Raw genomic sequence first — 25,613 nt, 5'->3', positions numbered from 1 at the left:
ATACAACATATGCTGCCTCCAAATGCTTGGTGTTTTTCACATATTCTACTCATATTGGGTACTATTTCCATGCTGGTTGAACAGACACATATGAACATGCCCCGAATGGCAGATGTTTATACACAATGTGTTTCTGGTGGCTAACTGTATTATTGCTTTCACTGTCAGGTCAGATGACTTGGTTCGTTCGAGTGCACATATATAATTTACTATTCACTAGTGTAATAAGACCGTAGAGACCTGCTTTTGGCTGATTATATGAAGCTTATTGTAAGTAGTGTCATTTACATATTTATCATATAGCATCAATAATACTCTGTTTGTGATACATGCATGGATACATACAGTGCATGAAGGATACACAATGCATGATATGAATGTAATGATTAACACATGAATGATAAACTGCTGAAACATTCCTGTGTGCCCATTTTGCTTCAAAGTCGGGAAACTTTCTTCGCAGAGATTGTGGTTATTTATATTCGTGCAACTGTTCAGACTCTCGAAATGGTTTTCAATATTGATTTCTCCCACAGCTTGATTGCAGTATTAGAATATTGATTGTTGGTCATATTCCATGGCATGAGATAGTTTGGTCGGACAATATCCTGGCTTGTAGTTTTGTCATTAGTTTTGTGGAAACTCATGTTTCAAAACTGATTTGTGTTACGATGTTGAAGTCGGTCAATCACTTCATGACTGGAATTTTTCTCATGGCAATATGATTTCAGAATTCAATTGTGCTTTTTATGGTTATAAATCAGAAAGCAAAATGTATTTGGTGGTATCAGCTAAGCTCCATGTTAATTATGAAAAAGCTATTTAGAAACTGGTCAAATATTTGCTGAAAAAGTGTAATCCTAACGTAAGAACATGTGTTGCATGTTAATTGACTGGAACCATTCACCATGGTAATCATGTATGTGTCATAATGATTTGTTCACAGTATATTGATCATAGTGCATGATCACCTTGTTTCCATCCCTGTATTTGGAACAATGCTTATCTCAATATATGTTCCAAACATTTCAAACATGATACAAGGGCTGTTTATTGCAAATATGTTGTTATGTAATGTATAACTGTTCTAGGATATCTATACTTGGCACAAATCCTACACAACTAGTACATGCTCAAGGCAGTGGTAAATGTTTAAATTTTTGTCCATCTCAACGGCACATTGTATTATCATTCTCAACTTCCTGGGATCATACAACCAGTGATCAAGGTAGTTTTGTACAAGTGTGGGCAGAAATGAAATTATTAATATGCAATCCAAATCTTTTGGGTGTGAAATTTTCAGTACAATCCTGAATCATGTTAAAATTATTGCTTGTCTATTTGTTGCCGTTTTAAGTTACTTTTTAAAATTATGTAGATCAGTATCAATGCGCCCAAAACATGTGCACAAAATATTTTTTGCATGGTTTTATCATATTTTTGCATGAACACTGACAACTCGTGCAGCCACTAGGCACATCAAGTTAATGTGGCTTTCCTATCCTTTTGTGGCACCCATTCACAGATGAGTGGACTGTGACACATAGTCATAGTACATGTACTTTGGCCAAGTTAACTGCACATTGCTGTACCCTCAACTAGGTGTACGCACATATTCATGTGGGCACCATCTGGTTATTTACCAACGGATTTGTGGGTTCTTTTAACTGCACAGGGTTGTACTTTGTGACATCACAGAAGAATTTGCACACAAAGTCGATTCCAAAGTTTTTAAACCCAGGCGCAATCCCCATGCTTAGAGTGGCATGCACTCACTCACTTACTCACTCACTCACTCACTCACTCACTCACTCACTCACCCAACCACTCACTCAATCACTCAATCACTCACTCACCCAACCACTCACTCACTCACTCAAAAAGGTCCAAGTGACCTAACTCTGACATGAAACTCAGTTTGGCATGCAATCTCATGTAAAAGTCAGTATAACATATAATGGATCATGTGTGTTGTTTTCTCGGCTGTGAATGTTTACCATAGATGCAACATGTTTTATGCATGTTGCAAGCATAGAAATATGCCCATTATGCATGTTGCAGGAAATATGCACTTGAGCAGGGATCATGGTTTTGTGAAGAACCGTTATGAACAAACTAGCAGTAAATTATTGTTTGATATGTGCGTGTCATGCAAGCCGGTGATTTTATAATTGATATGATTAATAGACGCACGTTTAATGATCATGATCACAGTGAAGGGTGAACACTTGATTTGAAAACCAACAAACACTGTACACAAGGATTTGTTTCTCTTCAGAGGAAAAATGAATGATTCCTTCATTGATTATTTTGAACAACTCTTTGTAATCTCATGCAAAAATGTCTGAAGTGTGATTGCTGGATTTCTGTTGATTCCGAGCGGGAATTGAATGGTGCTTTATGATTCCATTTCGTGAAGTTTATAGACAGCAGTGATGGAAATCTACCGAACATTTTTGTGGAATTTAATATTTATTGATGGACGAAAGAAAAGATTGAAGTAAAATTCACTGAATTCCAATATATTAAAATCAATGTCTTATTATTGGTCGGTTCGATGTTGATGATGATGTACGGCTAGCAAGATTAATGATTGGCAGAATTTTATTAGTTTTTGGAAAATATTTATTTTTCACCAGTTGATTGAACAAAAACACCATTTATATGATGAATTGCACAAAAGCATTGTACAGAGTCCTAATACAAGTTTATTGGTACTTTTCAAGACAACAGTGATAGAAATTACACTTGCCCCTAGCCCTGAGGCAAGTAGAAGTTTGTCTGGGTGAATTAGAACCATGCTGGGCGACAAGGGTATATGTCACTGCTGATTATAAGATGGAAAGACTACCATCCATATCCCCCCTTCTGGTAACTGATAAAACCACCTCACCATAATCATTTAAACAGTTGGTTAACATAAAATGAGTTTTTTACTAGAGTCGTGACGATACGCCCATGCCACGATACGATACATATCACGATACTGGTAGTCATTTCAGTTAAGGTATTCTTCTCCCAAGAAAAATTAAACACATCATCATGAAAGACATTTTATTAAAAATTTTAGCATGTATCAGTAAAGTAGTGTTTTCCCAAAAAGTGGAACAGCAGGGATCAACATTGGCACAACAGGCTTTTCTGCACAGATAACAAAATAAATTTGTGAAAATTATCTCAGTCGGAGCATGTCCATGGTAATATTTTCCAGGAAAATCTAAATAGAAGGGGAGACGGTGTTTTCATAGACTGCTAAGTATGTGAGTATCGTGTTGAATCGATGCATGACAATCGTATCGATGTATCGTATCGTGCAGCTCTTGAATCGCGATAACTTGCGTATCGATTAATCGTCACAACTCTATTTTACTGCATCATTTTTTTAAACTGGGCGTGTAGAAAACATCTTGGGCCAGTAAGTTTTTCTGTCTACTGGCCTGAAGGGCCTGTCTGAAAATAAGGTTAATTTCTATCTCTGAGACAGTATATTGACTTGAGTATCTAACAATAGATGTGCTATTCACAACCTGGCTGACTTTGTTGACATGAAAGTACCAAGCATCTTGATTGTCTGAAGCACAAAGTGTTGCACAAATGCATCAGCTCAGACTGAAATGCTGTACCGCAGTATTTTGTTTTCAGTTCAGTACACCAAAATTCACTTTGGAAATATGTTATGGTCGGTTTTCATACCAAAAAGATCATCTAACTCATCTTACTCCCATTACTTTCAGAATGTCATCACAAATGTTCCATGTATTCTAATTTTAGATGACGTCTTCATGTCACTACCATTTCTGACACTGGATGAACAAGATCATGTAAAGGCACTTTTGTTTTGGTACCAGTTCCAGATTTCCAGAGCTTTAACCAACACCAACAGTGTCTTTCCCCCAAAACGTTTTCCCAGTTAAAATTTTATTGTTAATGAACTGAACCGAATTGTTCTGAACCAACATCTGTGTAAAACGATACGAACTGAACCATGCCATACCATTACACCCCTAGCATCAGCCGGACACAGCAGTGAAATGAACACAATGAGTTGGGGAACTTCTTAGCATGTAACAGTACAGGGTGACCTTGTTTTCATCCTCTTCAGTGATCAGATGAGACACAAGTATTGCATGTCAATGGACCAGTTTTGATCTCATTGAAGTGAAGAGATGATAAATTGGAATAAGAGTGTCCTGCTTTTGTAAGCCGTTGTCGCTTCTTGTATGCATCAAAAGAATTCACTATTTAATATTAATGCCAGTTGTCTCCTGAAACTTGTGAATTGGAAGATGTGAAGGAAGATTTGTCAGTCTTCAATAGTTTTGGTAGTTCCCAGGAACTCTTTTGTTCTATAGTCTGTCAGTAATATCATTGAAGTGAGGAGTCTGAAGAGACTGATTGGGTTCATGTTAACCTCACAGCACATGGATGAAAAATTTCAAAGTCAGCATTTATACGGTTATTAAATTATATTTCTCAGAGTGTGAACTGAGCCAAACTGTAATAGTCTGGTACGTGTAATGTCAGCACAGTTGGTATGTAGGTGTGAATACAGTATGTTCAATGGGATTTACATTCCATTACTTACTGCTTTGTTCATGCATGAAAATGGAAAATGATTAAAAAAAACAAAAGAACTAAAGAAAAAAATAAGAAATGGTATTAATTTGAAATGTCAGTATGATATTTTTGTGATGTTAGTGAGCAAATATTCTATGTGAATTTATTTCTTTGGATGGTGATGCTGGTGATGATGATGATGATGATGATGATGATGATGATGATGATGATGATGATGATGATGATACATTTTCGGTGGAATTAATCATACACTCAAGCCTCGTCACTTCCCACAATACGTCATGCCCCTTTGTCATGTGCTTACACACAAACGAGTGAAGAACTTTGATGAATCTGTTGACTTGCCGATCATGATACAGTTTTATTGTCTTGAGTTGACTTGGTGGGCAGGCACTGAGTGATATACTGGAGCCCGATGCACCCTAGTTGATGAGGTCAGCAGCATTGATAGATAGACATGGTCAATAGTGTTAGACGCTGTCGGCGCAGTGTGAAGCCCTCATGGAACTCCCATCTATCTGTGTTTGCATACACAATAGGGATTAGCGGTCTTGACTGATGCAGCATACGACTTCTAAAGAACCACTTCAAATACATTTGTTCTGGAGAAATTTTGTAAGAGAAAGAGAGAGATGTGGTGTGAAAACCTTACCCTAATTTTGATGCTGACCTTACTATGTTTTCGTGGTTTCCACAAGGCTGGACAAGGTTGATTGTATATACTAAAGTGTATGGTGTGATGGTATTGTTGCCTCAGCATCAATAGGTTATGGCTATAGATCTACCTTCTACCAATGTCTTTGAGAAACTGTATTCATTTCTTAATCCTCTGCAAAAATGTGGTCACAAAACACATGGACCACACCACACATACAAACACCACACCACACCATACCACACCACACCACACCACACCACACCACACCACACCACACCACACCACACCACACCACACCACACCACACTCCATCACTCCACACCGCACCACACCACACCACACCACACCGCACCACACTTCATCACACCATACCACACCACAATACACCACAACATACTTCATTGCACCACACCATACAATGCTTAATCACACCACCCCACAAGGAACCACAGGCCCGTGAACCACAGACCCATCGAGTGCAGAATAGGCCTTCAGCAACCCATGCCACACCACACGCCACTGACACCTCACCACACCTCATCCTACACACCACACCTCATCACACCACATCAGACCACACTTCATTGCACCATACTGCACCATGCCACACCACAATACACCACACCACACTTCATTACACCATACCACACTTCATCGTACCACACTACACAACACTTATCCACAAGGTCCACAAGGCACCACAACCCTTGCTTGCTATAATGGCAACTCTGCTTGTCGTAAGAGGTGACTAACGGGATCAGGTGGTCAGGCTTGCTGATTTGGTTGACACATATCATTGGTTCCCAGTTTGCGCAGATCAATGCTCGTGTTGTTGATCACTGGATTGTCTGTTCCAGACTCGATTATTTATAGACATCCGCCATATAGCTGGATTATTGCTGAGTGCGGTCTGAAACTAAGCTCACTCACTCACTCACTCACTCACTCACTCACTCACTCACTCACTCACTCACTCACTCACTCACTCACTCACTCCACACCACACTTCATCACACCTTACAACACCACTCTATGCCACACCATGCCACACCACTCCACACACTTCACAACACCACAGCACTCTTCATCGCATCACACCACACCACACCACACCACACCATGCTTCATAACACCTCATCACACCACAAAACAACACACCACACCTCAATAAACCACATCAAACCATACCACACTTCATCACTCCACAACACACCACACTTCAAAACACCTCATCACACCACACCACACCACACCACACCACACCACACCACACCACACCACACCACACCACACCACACCACACAAAACCACACCACACAAAACCACACCACACCATGCACTGCACTGCATCACGCCACGCGCTATGCTACACTACACCGCACTACACCACACTTCGCCACGCCACGCCACATGTTTGACTGTGTCACAACATGGCTGTGAGCTAGTGTCACAGTCTGGACTGTACATGCAGCCACGCACATGCATGTATTTATTGTGCAAATGGTATGCAATGTTAAGCCTCAGTACAAACACATGCACAGACCTTTTAGCAGTGTTTTAGATAGTGTCGCAAACTGAGGACAGTTAGACTAGTTACAGCAAGCAGACGTTTGATGTCCTCAGTTGGAATTCTGTGACAGGAATAATAAAACAGGAGTAAGGTAACTTTGAAAATGGAGTGATCAATCATTTTGAACATGCAGGCTTTTAGCTGAAGTGTTCTTTAGAGGATCTGTGAAGTTGCTTATGTAGATGGGATGCCGAAATAGACTGATGATCGGAAATGTCATGATGAGAAACTGTATCGATGTGAAAACTATGTCTAGATAATGTCATTCATAAACTGTTGTGATGAAATAGCATTTTAATTCACTCTGGTAACGCACAAAGTTACGACTTTATGTTTGTGCTAATTCTGAATTATGTTCAGTTCAGTATTTTGTTCATAATTCAAGCCTAAATATGTCACCACTCTCCAGTGATGGGAAACATGGTGACCTCTTTAAGATTTTCTTTCTCCTCTAATTTTTTTTTGCTAATCAATCAATTTTCAGTTAACAATCATCAGCCTGTATGATCTACAATGATAGCCCAAATATATATGTAGAGTCAGTGTGCAATAGTTGGAGATGGTTGTGTCGTTTCTGTGTCCTCCTCATTCAGGAATGTATTCTGTGGTTAACACATTCTTTCTTACCACCAGGATGCTTCTTGTGCCTATTTTGCCAACATGTGAGACTTGTCTTAAAATACCACTTCTGTATCTACAATAACTCATAGTGGCAAATTAGTCCAGAATTAATACCACAGGTATACTCATGGTGGCAGATAATGTGTCAATATCCAGGGTGTATCGCAGAATAAATGTTTCTACTCTAAGTTGGGCTTAGTTAAATTACCTCAGAAATCTAAGGTGACACAGGGTTGAATCAGGATTAAACATACTGGAAATTGGGGGAAAGATTTAAACTCAAACTCATAATTTATATTTCTGTCTAAATCTTCCACTAAATAGTGAAAATTGGCCAAAATCGATTGAAAAACTAGGATCATGAAAATATCATGTTTATAAATTAAGTACATTACCTTACAGTTAACAGATACTGAAGACACAAATGACCTTGTGAATTTCACCTGAGGTGACTGTGCTAGTGTGACAATGTAGTTTTCGCACTGATGTTGACCTCTCCGAGTTACAGCAACCATGGATTATCATATATCTGATCCAATAACATATGACATTATGCATGATTACTTCAGATAGGATACTGTGTTGAGATGAAAATGTGATGCATATACTGTTGCATGCATAACTGGACATTGTGCTCATCGACAAACTTTCAGCTTGTTCAAAGCAGTTTTGATTTTGCTTGTTTTAGCTTTAGAATCATTGAAGACTTTTACCAGTTTGTTTTGTGAGAAGCGTGAGTAATGATGCTGATAAGTTCAAGGAAATAATGATATACCAATGTTCACGAATGGTGTTTCAAAACAACAGGACATTGGGTCCTGTAAGTATCAGATGTCTATCTGACCCACTGAAAACACACATTTCAGGTTTGTCATTTCTTATGCTTGACATTGAAATTATTAACAATGTATAATAGCAAACATAAGATTTATTAACAGCACAACAGATGCAACAAGCCACAAATAACAACTTCAGACAAAGTCATTGTGAAATACTCAGTCAGACACTGAGGCTGGGGGTTGGTGATATCTATCCCCCTGACTGCTGACAAATCTGACTATTCATAGACACTGATATACATGTATTGTTTCATAATTGAGGGAATGCCTGGTGTACGGAAGGTCAGGGTTTGATTCACTGGCCCTATCATACCAAAAGACATTAAAACATCTTACTTCTTGTTCCCTGCCTGGTGCATGGCATTAATTGGTACAACAAGGACTGGTCGGATCCTAGTCAGTATGTGTCTGAGTTGGGTATTCATGCTGAACTGAAGCACAGTATCTCAGTGAGCTAGCACTATAAAAATCTGCTTGAGTGTTCACTGATACAAGCAGCCATATGAGCAAAATAATCTTAAGTACGTCGTAAAACACCATTTCACCTCACCTTATCCTTATGGTTACGTATGTGCAACATAGTTGTGTTAGCACCCACCAAATTGTGTATCACACATGTTGTATTACACAGGCAGGATTGTGCATGGCTCTTCATCTGTCATGGGTTTGCAGCAGCTACCAACTGCAGGCTGCAGATAATGTCTCTGTAAACACTCATAGTCTATCTCTCAGTCCTGACCCATATTGTTTACTATCAAGCTGGGCCTCACTGTAACAGTATTGTTTAACTTGCAACAAGTCTAGATTTTCCATAGACAAATCTTAATCACCAGGGTTCTTTTTCTGTGTAAAGCGACACTAACTATGTTTCTTGTTTTCGTCCTATTAAAACCTTAAGGCAGGAGGGAAACAATAAATTTTTCATATCACCAGCGAAAGTAATAATGCACACGCAATGGGAAAAAATCAGTTTAAAAAACAATTTAAAAAACAATGTCTTGTAAGTTTAAATTTAAAAAAATAGAATTTCTTTTTCTGAGCATGGAAAATTAATTTGTATTTTCTCTCTTATTCTTGAAAGTATGACTGGCTGCTTGCATGGAATTGCGTCTTATCAAATACAAAGGGTTTCAGAAACTTAAGAGTCCAGGAAGTTCCAGCTGTAGAAGTATTATATAAGCATGATGAGGCAGTTGAGCTCATCATGTTAAATATTGTATTTAAACAAAATTGGGCATGGTATGTAAAAACAACAAAACTAAATAGGGCACGGTTTACCAGAGCCATGTTCTGCAAGCCTAAATGTGAGCATAATGGACCAGAGTCCTGTCGAACACAGCTGCTGGGGACACAGAGGCATACATTTAGGTCATTATTTTGTGCCCTCTTTCTGACAGCCATGGTTTTATTAAATTGTATTCTATATTTGACAGTGAAAGTCTTGGACATGACAAGAAAGGTGACACACAGCAAGGAACCATCATTTTCTTGACTGTCACTTCGGCTTGAAAGTAGATGGACTCAGGTTATTCTGTAGGCAGTTACAATGTGAGAAACAGCTGATAATGTCATTGTTTTCTGTTCGTTCTTCCTGATACACATTGGGGCAGTAGGGTAGCCTAGTGGTTAAAGCGTTCGCTAGTCACACCTTAGACCGTGGTTCTATTCCCACATGGGTACACTATGTAAAGTCCATTCCTAGTTTCCCCTGCCATAATATTGCTGGAATATTGCTTAAAGTGGCAATAAACCATACTCACTCACTCTGATGCACATTATCAACAAATGGTCCAGATGATCCAGACTGAAGCCTAATTGCTTGTTGTACATTGTGACTCAGCACTCTTTCAGTAATGATAGTGTAGGTCAGATTGGATAACTTCCAGACATATTCAGAGCATCGCCTTACAAAACACAGAGAAAAAAAAACTTCAATTTTCAAATATCTGCCTCAATGAGGTGTAAGAAATCAAATAAATTCTAACATTTTTGCTAAACTCATGGTTTCTTTGACATTTGGGCACATTGCTATGTCAGAGTTGTTGCTTCTTTCCTTGCATACTACAGACTTGTATCTAGACTAATGAAGGGAATAGCAGACGATCTGAAAAAAGTCAGGCTGAGAAATACAACAATAAACAGAAAGTTCGATTAGAAAGTTGCAGGATTTATCTGCCATAAGTGCCTATGTGGGCATGTGATAAGAGAGGTTACCACTAACCATGGTCCTGCTGGAAGCAAGGAATGGCCCTCTTACAGCAGTTCAGATCTTGGGGATGGGTACCTAAGTGCTCCTGGGAACTTCCATTTGTATCGGGATTGAAATCCGAACGTTTTCAGCGTTGATGTCAATGGTATGTGATGTAGTGGTGATAGCAGGCTCAGCAATCAATGATACGGTACTCATATAGATGTGGCTGAGCTGGAGGAAGAGGAGGGGAAGGTTCACAGAAGGAGACAGGAATAGCAAACTCTCATTAGGAAATGGGTATGGGATTATAATGGTGATGACTTTTAATATGGGATTTTTGCACTAGTGTTTAACGGTCCTCTTGTCCAGTAGAATGTGATAGACTAGATTGGTTTCTATTTTTAGATGTGGTACCCAATGTGAGCATGTTAAAAATGTGACTTTGGTTTTCTTCAAAAGTTAGGTCTGGTACTTCAGCTATTTTGATTGTGGCGTAAACATCATATTTTTACCCAAAATTTGTTTTTTTATGCTTCTCCACAGTTTTATGATTTCTGTCATTTTTTAAAATAATTACTAAGATTCCTTATAGCGGCATGTATTTAATGCATGTGACACAGCAGAATGACATTGACCAATACTTTCAATCCTCATCATTTTGAAGCATAAATTGCAAAGTGATACAAGGTTTCTGACAGGCTCTTATGTAAAACAATCGTGCTTCCATCGATCTTTGTGGCTGCAGACAAAGAGCTAATTGAATGGAACTTGAAACACCTCATTGTCTTTCTGAAAATCAGTAAATGTCTGTGAATGTGTGAGCTATGACCACATAGTTCTGGTCCATCTCACCTTAAAGATCTCAAAGGGAAAACTAATCATATCATGTTACAGTTAGCTTTACCCTTCGTCAAGTAAAACTATGCTTTTTTAACCAACAGAGTTAGATTACAGTAGATATCTCTGTCGGTATCACAGATGACAGATTTGTTTTTTATTTTCGTTTTATAAAAAGTTCCACATTTTTCAAGTCAACATTGTGTTATGTGCTGTTAAGACATAGTCAAGTCAGATTTGCATGGTTTCTACCTCAACTCTGAAAAATACTGGATAAGTGTAATCAGAGGTTTCAAACCACAGTAACATGACTGGCCTGTTATATGTACAATCGATTTGATGGTGGCAGCATAGCTCAAGCTGAAGATCATTCGAAAGTAATTCTCAGTCTTAGTCATATGCTGTTGAAAATAATCTGAATGATGATCGCAAAATGCTTTTTAAGCCACCTTAAACATTGCAGAACGTTCAAATAATGTATGGCAAACATTTTTGATAGAATCAAATAGTTAGAGATGATAAAATTTCTTTTTGTACTTATTCGTGTCAACAAAGGTAAAGAGTTACCTCAGTCAAACTGTTGTGTAACAGCAGGATCTTTGACCATAAAGTACACTTAATTTTCTGATGCCATATTTTCCACATGTCTTCTGGGACCTTTTATGGTTGTGAATCTCATATTACTCTGCCATGAATGGTTTGGAAATTTTGTATGCTGTTTGTTTGTGTTTATGAGGCTCCATTGTGTAATTAAAATTGGGAATGATTATTTGTAGCACTATCTTTGTGAATTTTATTCCTTACAAATGGTGGAAATAATAACAGAACACTGTAAGTGATTTCTTTCTTCTGGAAAGTGTAGGTTACTTAGTTATGATGTGAGCAGGATCTAAACAGTAATTCATGGTGGCCTTCTGAACATAGAAACCATCACTTGACCACTAACGTTGTGTTTCCAGGTAACCATGACAACTGAAACATTGATACCCTGTGTTTTGTTTCAGTAAGAATGAGTGAGTGAATGAGTATGGTTTTTACACTGCTTTTAGCAATCTTTCTAGAAATATCACAGCAGAGGAAACTAGAAATGAGAGTGACGAGCAGACACTTCAGCCATTAGACTACCCCACTGCCCCGTTTTACAAAGAGCTATGATGTCAGATATTTATCTTTGTGTATGGTTACTGGAAGGGTTAGTTTTAAAGGGGACTGCTAGATTCTCTAATTCACCTTGCCTGGCGGTCAAGTTTGAATTTAGAGTTTTGGCCAGGTAGGCAGTTAAGTTTTAGTCACATGTACACTGGTTATGAATACACAACACATTACTGGAACCTGTACTTTACTGAGAAAGTGTAGTCCCAGATACAACATGTTACAGTTGTGCTTGTTTGTCGAAGGTGTGTTAAGGAGATGTAACACATAGCACAATGATTGCTTTGTAACAGAGTCTAGAGTACTCTGTCTCTCCTCATGTATTAAACTGACATGTCCTGTCAGGACTGTATCTAGATCTGTACATAGCCAGTAAATGACCATTAAGTCCATGACAAATGTTATTAAAATTTCCAAATTAGAATGAAAACAGAAAAAAGCCCCCAGTTCATATTATCATAGTCGTCAGTGCCGAATGAACTGAGTATACAATTCTAAACTTGTATTGTAGACTTAGTTTATGAACATGTATCATCTGACAAGACCATTGGAATTTTAGGAGATTTTGGTTTGAAGTTTGAAGTAGTGGCTCATTGTTTGTTATAACCACTGTTATGGCGTATGTATTGTACTTGTGACTTGTATCAGAGACTTAGTCTAATGAGAATGATCCTGTGAAAAGTTTTACGTTATTGGGTTTAATCTATTTCCAAAATAATTTTGAATTTAAGAAAGTATTGACTTTACGAAAAACACAAGGAATTCTTGATAAATACCACTACTGATAGATACTACTGAATACCACCAGTCCATTCTGGTGAATCCTACCATGATTTTGGAATATTGCTAAAAGTAGCGTAAAACCATACTCACTCACTGTCTCAACTTAAACTCACTCGCTCACTCACTCACCTCACTCACACTTTCACTCGTTCAGTCACCAACTCACTTTTAACAGAAAGAGAACAACTCTATTAAAAGTATAAAAGTTCTTACATGTGATGTTAACGCGCTGCAGTGAATTCCCCCGTCTCGAACTACTACTTCTACTAGCTGACACTATGCATGAATTCTTCAAATTTCCTTTGATCTTAAATTCTTTGTTCTCTAGATTTTATTGTTCCTCTCATACTGAAATTTGATGTAAACTGATCACCACTCATAATTGTTATTGAGTGATAATCACACCCAAGTGAACTTGAATCCAATTAGCAGAAGAGCAAGTACATTGTTTATAGGGCAAATTGACAGACAGGCCCTGGGAGTTGTGTAAGGGAATACACTCTTGATTCCTGATCTCTTATTGCAAACAACAGAATTGGGGAACATGCCTTGGAAACTGACAGGCGGCAGTTAGAAATTCACATCAAATAGTCATCGGTTTCACTCCAAACTTAGCTGACGTACGTTGATGAAATACCAAACTATCAGACTTCAGAACAATCTCTCTTGAGAGAGAAGTTTCGCAACATTTCAAATTGGCATTTTCATAAATTTTATTCTTCACCAATGGTGTTTGTTTAGGAGGAGAGTCCATCTTTTTTATCGAAGTGAAAGGATGATTTTTCATAAAATATACACATGGACCGGGAACAATGTTTGCTGGATATGAATAGTTAATAATCTAGTCTCTTGATAGAGATTTCACATTATTGACACAACACTTACATTAACCCCTGATTCAGGCAGGTTTCAGCTAATTGTTGAGCTGAGGGATAGAACCGATCCAGGCTGCAAGCACAGTCTAATAGGTTACTGTCTATCTAATTTGTAAGCCCATCTAGCTTCATAACGCGCGTTGCACTCGGCCTGTCTGATTTGACTTAACACAGGCTGGAGAAGAAATGTTTTATTGCCTGTAGGATAAATGTTTTATTACTTATGAAGAAACAGCTAATGAATGTAGCTTGGGGAAAGAATTGATGGCTCATATTGACAAAGATTGTCAATTTGGTTAACGAAGTATTTATTTCTCACCAACTGAAGAAATAGAATGTTTCAATAGAGCATGATCCATGATAGATGGTTGGAAGGGACCTTGTTGCCGTAAGTGATGGTGAACTTTGAGCTGTGGAAGTTCTTCATTGGATGGTGAATCAGCTACATTTGGTGCTTTTCATCTCAAACTGGACTCTCAGACTGAAGCTGGATAAATATAGTTATTTCAACTTGATGCTCTGGCAATTCTAAGAGCCATATGTCATCAAGGATGAAGAGTCAAACCCATTTTCCCTTCAGCACAATTTAATATTGTGTTCGACTGGTGGCATTTAGTACGGAAATAGTATAAACAAAGGTGTGAGTTTCTGTGATTCTTCATCTGAGAAGGAAAGGAAATAGACATCGTATTGTATTAGAACTCAAAACAGCTTGTCTAGTGGGAAAATTTCACGTTTCTGTTCTGTTCTTGGTAGCAGATCAATTTGTTAAGTGGGTGAATTCAGATGAAGGGGGTTGAATTGACGACTGTTTTTTGTCTGGCGAGTGTTGGATTTCATCAGTGGAGGGTTTGACGTTATGCAGAAATGAGTTTGGTCAAGCGGAATAAGAACAGGAAGGATCGGCATTATTCGGTGAAATTCAAGCCTCCTAAAAAGGATATAGACCACCATGTTTTTACCTTGGACATCATTGACATTGCATGTGGGAACTATCTAGTGAATGGGTCTCAGAACGTACCACAAGGATTTTCTAGCTCGGGCAAAGCAGTGGCGTTTTCCGAACTGACAGAACGTTTTATGGTGCTAGATACCAAAGAACAGGCACAAGCTCTTGCCATGGCAGAAGTTATCAACGCTAACGATGAGTTCTATTTCCAAGTGAAAATCGGTCAGGATTATGTCATCGTTAAGGTGTATCTCTCATTGATTATGTTTGTCAATATACACGTGTTAATCAGGTGTGAATTTCATTCAATGTGGTATGTATTGTGTGTCATTTGTATCATTTATCTCCCTCTGTGATGATTGATGTAGGTTGTATAATCGTAACATGATCAAAGTGTGTAAATTTCACAGTTGGAATTGCAGATTTCAGTTTCAGACTTTGGAACAATCCTCATTCATCAAAATAATAATGCTAATCATTCATTCATAAAATTGTAGATTTCACAGAGATTTGCTAAATTCCCGTTTTGTGTGAATCAATACTTTGATGTTAGCTATGCATGCAGCTTGCTATGTCTATCCCCCTGTGGTTCCTATGCATCGGATGTAGGGGATGCTTTTGTTTGCAGTTTTCTGCAGAGCATGTTTAGTTAGTAAGAATTGATTTCTCATCCATTTTTCCTCTAGTGTTCATTTTGACATGAACAAGCCGTGTTCCGCAATCTTCTTTACCCTAATCCTAACTGGAATTCTGTCATAACATAAAGTATATTTTTCTAGAAATGTCTGTTTTGACATTTACAACTATCCATACCCTAGTGATCAGAATCAAAGGGAATGTAGACAACAGACTTTATGGGAGAAGTAAACCGCTAATAGGATCCAAGCATTATCACTGCCTAGAGAAATCAACCATGATCAACGTTGCAGAAAGTATACATTGTAGACAAAATGTTCAGCCGGTCTGTATTTACTTCTTTTGTTCTTGTGGCGGTGTTGAGACTGCAAGATGATCATTTGTCATGCTTCATAACACTAGGGAGTGATGTTTACTGTGGTAGGATAATTTTTTCCGGTAACACAACATGCAAAGTGTAAATAATGTGGATATTAAAATTGCCTACATGATGGCATAAATGTCACATGATGAGATTTATGAGAAGTTGGAAGCAGTGTCTTGAGGCAGTTATTTTGGCAAAAAATCAATCTGGCCAACTCCATCATGGCAATCATGAAGTGCTCTCCGTTTGTTTTCTGGAACATATATATTACTCAAAAGAAGTTAAGGAACTCATGATTTTGTCATACTAATATAGTTCTTCTGTGTCATAACAGATAAGGTATGGTACTACGAGGGAATGAGATGATCCTTAACTTCATTTGTGTAGAACATAACAAATAAGTTAGTGTACATGTTTCATAGAAGCTAAGGCTCTTAACTTGTTTGACCCATGAAGATCTGGGTTAGAACTGATCTTCAGTAGCCATGCTTGTCATAAGACTAAGGTGATCAGGTGGTGAGGCTCGCTGACTTGGTTGACGCTTGCCATCATATCCCAGTTCTGCTGATTCATGCTGTTGATCACTAGATCATCTGGTCCAGACTCGATTTTTTACGGACTGCCACCATATAGCTGGAATATTGTTGAATTTGACATAAAACTAATCTCACTCACTCTTAAATTAACTTCTTTTGAGTAGTACATGACAGATTAACTAGTGAGTGAGTGTGTGAGTTTAGTTTTACGCCACACTAAGCAATATGCCAGCTATATGGCGGCGGTTTGTAAATAATCGAGTCTGGACCAGACAATCCAGTGATCAACAACATGAGCATCCATTTGCACAATTGGGAACCAATGACATGTGTCAACCAAGTCGGCAAGTCTGACCACCAGATCCCGTTAGTCACCTCTTACGACAAGCATAGTGGCCTTTTATGGCAAGCATGGGTTGCTGAAGACCGATTCTACCCCGGGACCTTCGCGGATCGATTAACTAGTACATGTATTATGAATGAATTAGATTGTCCCTAACTTAATGCTCTGAGTAGTACCACAGATTAACTGTAGTATTACAAATATCATTTGGGATGTCCTTACCTTCTTTTGTGTAGTTTATGACAGATTAGCTATGGTACATGTATTATGCAGGTGTAAGATTGTTCTTGACTTCTTTTGAATAGTACATTACAGATAAGCTATATTATCTTGAAAGAATTAGGTGGTTCAAACTGGATTTGAACATAAAGACAAAGTACAACTGTAATCAGAATGGACTGCAGGTGGTAGAGTCACCATGTTCACTATTAGAAGTTAGAATCACACCCAGTGCTCCCTCCATTAGTGTTATCACATGCCATACTTTCAAGAAGTTACATGTTTTGTTTTGTTTCAAAGGAAACTTGAAACTGTTTGTGTAATAATTGTCTGGGCATACACATACATTATTGATATTCTTGTTGATGTGTTGTCAAATGATGTTCAGTCTCCGAATTCTTCATGCTTGTGCTGCAGTTTCTTGAAAAAGGTGCAATAAGTTTGTGGTTATTTTTTTTTTAAGCTTAGAAGTTAACACAGTAACACCATTTTCTCTTGAAACTTTCCAGTTTAAAAATGTCTGGAGTCTTCTGCTATGATGAACATTGAGTATTGCTGAAGATATCTGGACTTGCTCAGAGACAAGTTATCAGCCCCAAATGTACAGGAAATGTTCTTAAAAAATTCCTGAGCTGGAATTCAAAATTCCATATTCATGTAGATATTTATAGAAGCTACCCTGTTTTGTGTTAACTGAGTGGTTCAAGCCTTCATGCAGAAGACCCCGGCTCCATTCCATTTAAGTGTGCCAAGACTGTCCAATTTGTGCATTTTGCAGAGTTTAAGAAACTGTACTCCATCCATCCCTCTCTCAGGCAGTGTGGTGCAGATCTTGAAAGCAGTACAATATTTCTTGGTACATAGGTATTAGTCAATCTAAACTTGTGCCATTTGATTTTTTTATATTGAAGTTTACTTCAGTTTCTCATGAAAATGTTTAATGCCTTTATTCTGTATTATTTACCTTTGCAGAGTATGTTATAATATTTAAAGTTGGCTCTTAAGACTGAGTAACAAAATTAAATGAAAACAAAAGAAGAAAGAAAAATTGAAGACTAAATATTTAGTCGACCATTTAACAGTTTGGAGGAATTTTGAAAAGCAAAGTGATTATGTTTATAACTACTTTATACATGTATAGCAACTTTTATACGAACAACAGAAACAGAAGAGGAAAACTAAACACTGATTTACAGTACTGTTCACGGTTCCATCATGAAATGATCTTCAGATGTGTTATTCATACATCATAGCTGTAACGAACTGGGTTGAAAAATAATTGTGTAACTTTCCCAACCAACTACATTGAATTTTTGACCCAAACATTTGTGAACAAGTCATAAAAATGAAAACCCTTAATATAATTATAGAAACATTAAGAGCTTGTTTAAAATGTTACCCATCCCTGAATAATTGCTGCCTCAGCCTTTTATATTATCTAATGCGTCCATATTCTGTTGGTCAATATTAATGTTCATCTGTACAAATTTCTCAAGAAATGCAGAAAATTAAATGCTATGTATAGTATAAGCTAGCCTCCTGCTTTTCAAACCAGTAATTGGTGTCATTCAAAAGTTGATATGTTAACTGTGATATGTTCTAGGTCCCAAAATAAACATCCTATTACCATTTCTGTAAGAGACCAGCCATCACTGTCAAAGAAAGTAAAATTTAATTCATCAAATTTGGACTAAGAGGTAATTCCGAGATTGGAGAAATCCTCCCAATTTCATGTCTGAATGTTCGAGCTGTGTCAATTTACAAAGTCTCTACCCTACCAGGAAAATCAAAGAATCGCTCAACTGTTGAGCTCCACTTTTGGCTTTGGTTGTAAATCAAATAAGAGATATTGATCGGAGGGCAGACTTTTGTGAAAAGGAGGATTGCACAATTTGTTGATCACCAAAGCATATAAACTGCTTCCCCACTGCCTATCCTCCCAGAATTAGGCTGTCATGATTTGAGCTGTGTTTGTAAAGGTTCAAATATTTTTCAATGGATTCATGATTTGTGCAGCGTAAATATAGTTTTTTGATTGATTATGGTTGCCTGATTTGGAATATTTGCTGATTTGAGACTTTTGGGGATGACATGTGAAATGAGAAATATTTGGGGTTTTTCGGTATCATTGCAAGTATTCTGTATTTTGTAGCTTATAACCTGATCCTTGCAACTAGCTGTGGTTGGTAGATAATTAAGTGTCAGGAAAAGAGGATTTATTTCTGTGCATAGCTTTGTTATGATTTCGTTCAATACTTGATGATTTCTGATGTATTCTCTTTCCTTCTAGTGGCGGTGGTGTAGCCGCGTGGTTAAGGGGTTTTGAGTCATGCCAAACACCTGGGTTTGATTCTTTACTTTCGTACATTGTGTGAAAACAACTTCTGGTGTCCTCAAAAATTCCTGGAATATTGTTAAGAGCTATTGCTGAACTAAGATTACTCACTCACAATCTCACTCACATATATAGAAAGAGATAATATTTTAAATAACACAAGTGTGCTGTTGATACTAGGATGAATGGATCCTTTGTTCTTGAGATATCATGAAGGGATTTACCTGAAGTAAAGTGATGATAATGTTTACCTGAAGCATTTAACAGTATTACAGACTGATGAATTATTTCCATAGATTTGTTGTAAATCCAAATACCCACATTGTGCTTCCCAGCAACTAATGCTCCTTGAGGGGCAGTGGGGTAGCCTAGTGGTTAAAGCGTTCGCTCGTCACGCCGAAGACCTGGGTTCGATTCCCCACATGGGTACAATATGTGAGGCCCATTTTCTGGGGTCCCCCGCCGTGATATCGCTGGAATAGTGCTAAAAGCGGCGTAAAACCAAACTCACTCACTCACTAATGCTCCTTGAATTATGTTCTTTATTACCCCACGTTTGAATTAGTCTTCAGCAACCCATGGTTATTGACTTGGACCATTGGGCGATCTCGCTGTCTGATGTAGCTGACACATGTCATCATATCCAAATTACGTAGATTGGTGCTCATGCAGTTGATCACTGGATCATCAGTCCAGCGCTTGTGAAAGGCAGCTGGATCAAGTGTCGACTGTTTGATGTCATGATGGTTGTCCATAGCATTACTGGACTGTCTGGTCCACTCTTGGCTAGTCACAGGACATGTTGCTAAATATTTCGAGGTCTGGCACCAGACACTGAAGATAGTCATTTTCAAGTAAAAGTATGTATGAATCACAAACTGTTGCCACAAAGGAAATGCTTCCATGAAGAACAAATTGCTGTTCTGCGTGAGAATTACCAAAAGCAGTAAACATGAAGTTGATATCATGAGTAGTACTTAGAACAGTACCGCCGCCGTGTACTTTCTGTGATAGTATGTACACAATTAGTCCAGTTGTGGGTGACTGGGGTAGCTTAGTGGTGTGATGATCCTGCAACTTCCACAACAAATAAATTGCATGGTAAAACTGGTTTGGATTGATCTGCATCCTGCTTGTCATAAGAGGTGACTAGCAGGATATGGTGGTCAGACTTGCTGACATGCTGATGGATGTCAGTGGGTCAGTGCCTGCTATGTCAATCACTGGATTGTCTGGTTAAGTCATGATTATATGCATACTTCCATCAAAGACAGAAAAATGCAGAGTGGAGGATTAAGGAAAGGAACAAGCAACAAATCAGATATTTTACTGGTTTATTAAATACAGTAACTATCTGTATGGGTGATTGGTAGGAATATCAGTGAGTTATCAACATGTCTTCATTGTATAAATATAAATGCTTGGTGCCTGCTGATGCTGTGCTTTTGCATGTTTGGCTTTGTTTGATGTACCTATGATGCTAAAAAAATGTTAGCCATTAATGAAATTCCTAGAACATTATTACAATATGACAGATAGAATGTTTTTAAGTATAGGTAATTTGATTTTGTTATCGATTGTGGAATTATGATGTGAATCTGATTTTATCATGCAGATTATGAACTGAGCCATGCATGAATCAGGTTTAATGCAAGCCGTAGGTGGACATCCCAAATTTGACCTGATTATGAATAATGTTTAATACATTCTTAATCTATGTCAACAGAGCCTGGCGGAGGTGTTCCGATGTTTCATCTGTATGGAAAAGTTGCGGGATGCCCGCCTCTGCCCTCACTGTTCCAAGCTGTGCTGCTTCTCCTGTATAAGGGTAGGTAACTCTTGTGTCCAGACTGTTTTGTTTCTCCTGTATAAGGGTAGGTAACTCTTGTCTCCACACTGCCCTGCATCTCTTGTATTCCACTCAAAACAGCCCCATCTTTACTCCCATTACCTTTAAATTTGCCCCCACATTAATACTGACTTGTTTCCATGGTGAAATAGACACAGGAAAGCATGTAAAGTATGAATTACTGAAATGTGCTTGAACCCTACAGGTTACACAACACAAAATGTTTTCCCATAGACTTCTATAGTAACCTAATATTTTTTTTAAAAATATCCAGGCTATCAACAGCCATTCTATGTACACATGGGCACAGTCTGGCCTCTAACCTACAATAGAACACAAGTTGTGGCCAACTTGTCCGGCACATTTGCCAAGCACAGGAAGCGGAACACATCAACCCCCAGCTCCACACCGAATGTCACCTACTTCAAAATATATGTACACACATAAGCATAACCCATGGTGATAAAAATGACAGCACTAAATACTTAAAATTGTGGTCAGTTTTAATAACAGGGTGGATGTGCTTTTACAACACAAACACATCTTACACTATTTCATCCAATCACAGCTGTCACAGGCCTCTGTCCGTTTGAGTTGTTTCCATACAGTCCTCTCTCGGGCAGCATGTGATATTGATATAGTGTAGTGGAACCTGTAGAGAAAATGGTCTGCATCTGCACTAGGCCAATCTGTGATTTATGTACTGTATATACATGTAACTTCTCAGAAAAAAAAAAAAAACTGCATGAAACCTCAATATTTTTTTCTGTCCAACATATCTATTATGGCAAAAGAATAAAGAGATTTGCTGCACTGATAGAGGTGTAAGAGTTACATCATGTCTACTTCATCAAAGCTTTGCAAATATGCATTTCTGCTTTCATAGAGAAAGTTTTCAAATCATGTATATACCAAGGGAGTTTATTCCTATTTCACAAAAGAAGGGGGTCATGGGTTGATTCCATACATGACTGAGGCTGTCTAGATAATATCAAGCCAGAATATATTTTGAACGACCAAAATCATGGAATACAGGCCCGAAATTGGAGAGATTTCACATTAAGCAGCTTTAGCATCTTGACATATGTAAGGCTGGTTGATGAAGTTTGTCAGAAAGTATTAAGTGAGGAGATGCATAATGCCTAGCTGTCTGGAACACTGATCAGAGTACCCTGCCGCCTGTTCATCGATCAATTCAAATGACCCCTTAAACAGTTGAAATCACTTTTAGACCACAGCATGATAGGAACTTATGCTTGAATCTATTGATTCATCAAGCTAAGACTTTAAAAAACTTCCAGGAAATCAAAACTATTTACTGTGTATTGTTTTGAGGTTGTTAGACTTGACAGTTTCATGTATAAGCCAGTTTAGAGGGTACAAAGTGAAAATATCCTCATAATTTTGGAAATTTATTGGTTAACCTGCCCAAAACTGAATATTTCTATTCACAGTTAACAGTATTTGACAGTATCAGCTAAAAACAGTGTTTCTCTGCAATAATTTATGGGTTACTGGGTGACAAGAAGACATATTGTAAATGGGTAAACAAGGGAGATAATTTAAAGACATCACACACTCTCATGTCAATAAAATTTGTGGTCAGACCCACTCTACAAGGGTCAGTTGTTATTATTTACATCTAATCAACTTCTTGGGTTCATGTACAGCCCTTAATTCATGTCTGGCAAAAAGAAATACTGCACAGTGAGGCATTAAGAGAGCATGGTCAGAAACTTTTAATGGATGATGATGACCGAGTGGTGGGAGTTTCCAGTCAGACATTGTGCTGCTTTAACTGGACTGGGGTACTTAAATGTACTGTATGTACCTACATATCCAAGTACTGCAACTGCTACAACGTGGTAAGACATATCGAAGAAAAGGGCGTGTGCTTGATTAGATGCAGTCAACAACAGACTTCAGACCGGCTTGTCGAAATACCACATTGGATGTGAAGGCTTCTGTTTCTGCTGTATGTGTGCATACACACCTCCCCATTCATCAACAGGCATTCTGCAAGCTGAAAATAATGTTGCTATTATATTAAATGTCAAATCATAAATCTAAAACAGCAATGAGACAGTTGTAGATAAAACAAAAAATAATTGTGAAAGTCATGTGTGTTAAAAAGGGGGATTTTTTTTTTAAAAAAAGGGAAGAAAATTAAGTTGATTCACATGCAAAAGGAGTCAGAAAGAATTGACCATATGCTTCAATGTTTACATTTAAAACAAGGGTTTGTGACATGTTCAGCTGTGCAGTGAACATATTTCATGATTTTCTTATCATTTAACTTAAATTTGACCCTCAGGGGATTACCTCAGACACTCACATTGTTATAATAGTGTTGATTTTGGCTTACTTTGTTGTCAAATTCATCAGTTCCAACAAATTTAGAAGCAGGTAACCATTAATCAAGGGTAGAACTCACGATAGGGGTCTATTACCACTGTTGGGCCTCAAAACGAAGCAACGTTCATATTCACAACACTAGAACAATGTATTCCACTCAAAACAGCCCAATCTTTACTCCCATTACCTTTAAATTTGCCTCCACATTAATACTGACTTGTTTCCATGGTGAAATAGACACAGGAATGCATGTAAAGTATGAATTACTGAAATGTGCTTGAACCCTACAGGTTACACAACACAAAATGTTTTCCCATAGACTTCTATAGTAACCTAATATTTTTTTTAAAAATATCCAGGCTATCAACAGCCATTCTATGTACACATGGGCACAGTCTGGCCTCTAACCTACAATAGAACACAAGTTGTGGCCAACTTGTCCGGCACATTTGCCAAGCACAGGAAGCGGAACACATCAACCCCCAGCTCCGCACCGAATGTCACCTACTTCAAAATATATGTACACACATAAGCATAACCCATGGTGATAAAAATGACAGCACTAAATACTTAAAATTGTGGTCAGTTTTAATAACAGGGTGGATGTGCTTTTAAAACACATACACATCTTACACTATTTCATCCAATCACAGCTGTCACAGGCCTCAGTCCGTTTAAGTTGTTTCCATACGGTCCTCGCTCGGGCAGCATGTGATATTGATATAGTGTAGTGGAACCTATAAGGGTATGCAACTCTTGTGTCCAGACTGTTTTACTTCTCCTGTATAAGGGTAGGTAACTCTTGTGTCTAAACTGTTCCAAGCTTGTCACTTCTCTCCTATAGGGTGAAAGTACATGTGGAGAAAATACTAAAGATATTAATTAAAACTGGATTCTGTTTCGTTTCTATTTTTTACCTGAGTGAACCTTTGGGCCCCGAATCTGTAACAGCGGGTTAAGCAAAGTTGAAGATTGAATATAGCACTTAATTCTAAGTGATCCTACACTGAAGGCATGATGATGAAACTGTCATGAAAATAACAATGTGTTTGTTTCTCCACAGAGATGGTTGACAGAACAGAGGTCCCAGTGCCCCCACTGCAGGTATGTCAAAACCAAAATATTATATTTTTTAGATAATTTGTTTTTAGGCATCAATTCTAAGATTGCGTCTTTGGCGTTGTCTGTTTATGAGGTAACAGATCTTTTAGATATCTGCTGACAAAGGTGTACAAGAATGTTTATACAAGTGTCTTAATTGTCATCCATGTTTCCAGAGCATCGTTGCACCTCCATGAACTGGTCAACTGCAGATGGGCAGAAGAGGTAACCCAACAGCTGGACACCTTGCAGCATTGTGCCCCGCCCCCTCGCACAGACAATGTGGAGAAAGATCAGTAAGTGAAAGCTATCAAGGGGAGACAATTCAGTTCACTAGTTCCAAAAGAATTTGGTCATCCAGCTCAAGTAAAATTTGGTTAAAGGTTTCACTCATCACACTAAACACCTGGGTTTGATTCCCCACATAAGTACAATGTGTGAGGCTCATTTCTAGTGTCCCTGTCTTGATATCATTACAATATTGCTAAAACTAAACTCGCTCACTCATTAGGTGGCTTGATGAATTGGCTGGTGAGTTTGATTTATGCTGTTGCAGCTGTGAAGAGCACCAGGAGAAGGTGACAGTATACTGCTGGACATGCAAGATCTGTATCTGCCATCAATGTGCCCTCTGGGGTGGAACGGTAAGCATAGATTAATCCCTTGACCCCTTGTTTGCACTCTTTAGGGTCTGAACAGTGTTTTTCCATTGCTGCCCCTCTTATCCCTGGCAAAACAATATTATTCCTGCTCCAATGTTTCCATGTGAGCCCCCAAACAGTCCAGTTGAAGTTTTTGCCCTTTGACTCCAAGAACACTCCC

General features: G+C 38.2%; 1 protein-coding gene across 1 annotated transcript in view; it reads left to right on the top strand.

Moving 5' to 3' along the window:
* LOC137294780 (E3 ubiquitin-protein ligase TRIM37-like) overlaps positions 1-25,613 on the top strand; it is a 68,535-nt gene that overhangs the window by 11,768 nt on the left and 31,154 nt on the right. The window contains exons 2-5 of the mRNA XM_067825894.1: positions 21,213-21,314; positions 24,754-24,794; positions 24,968-25,087; positions 25,348-25,435. Of these exons, the coding sequence (XP_067681995.1) occupies positions 21,213-21,314; positions 24,754-24,794; positions 24,968-25,087; positions 25,348-25,435 (351 nt within the window). The remainder of the gene's footprint in view (positions 1-21,212; positions 21,315-24,753; positions 24,795-24,967; positions 25,088-25,347; positions 25,436-25,613) is intronic.

The sequence above is a fragment of the Haliotis asinina genome, chromosome 1 (genome assembly GCF_037392515.1).
Source record: "Haliotis asinina isolate JCU_RB_2024 chromosome 1, JCU_Hal_asi_v2, whole genome shotgun sequence".
NCBI lineage: Eukaryota > Metazoa > Mollusca > Gastropoda > Lepetellida > Haliotidae > Haliotis > Haliotis asinina.
The sequence above is the reverse complement of the archived record's forward strand: the minus strand, read 5'-3'. Positions and strand labels throughout refer to the sequence as shown.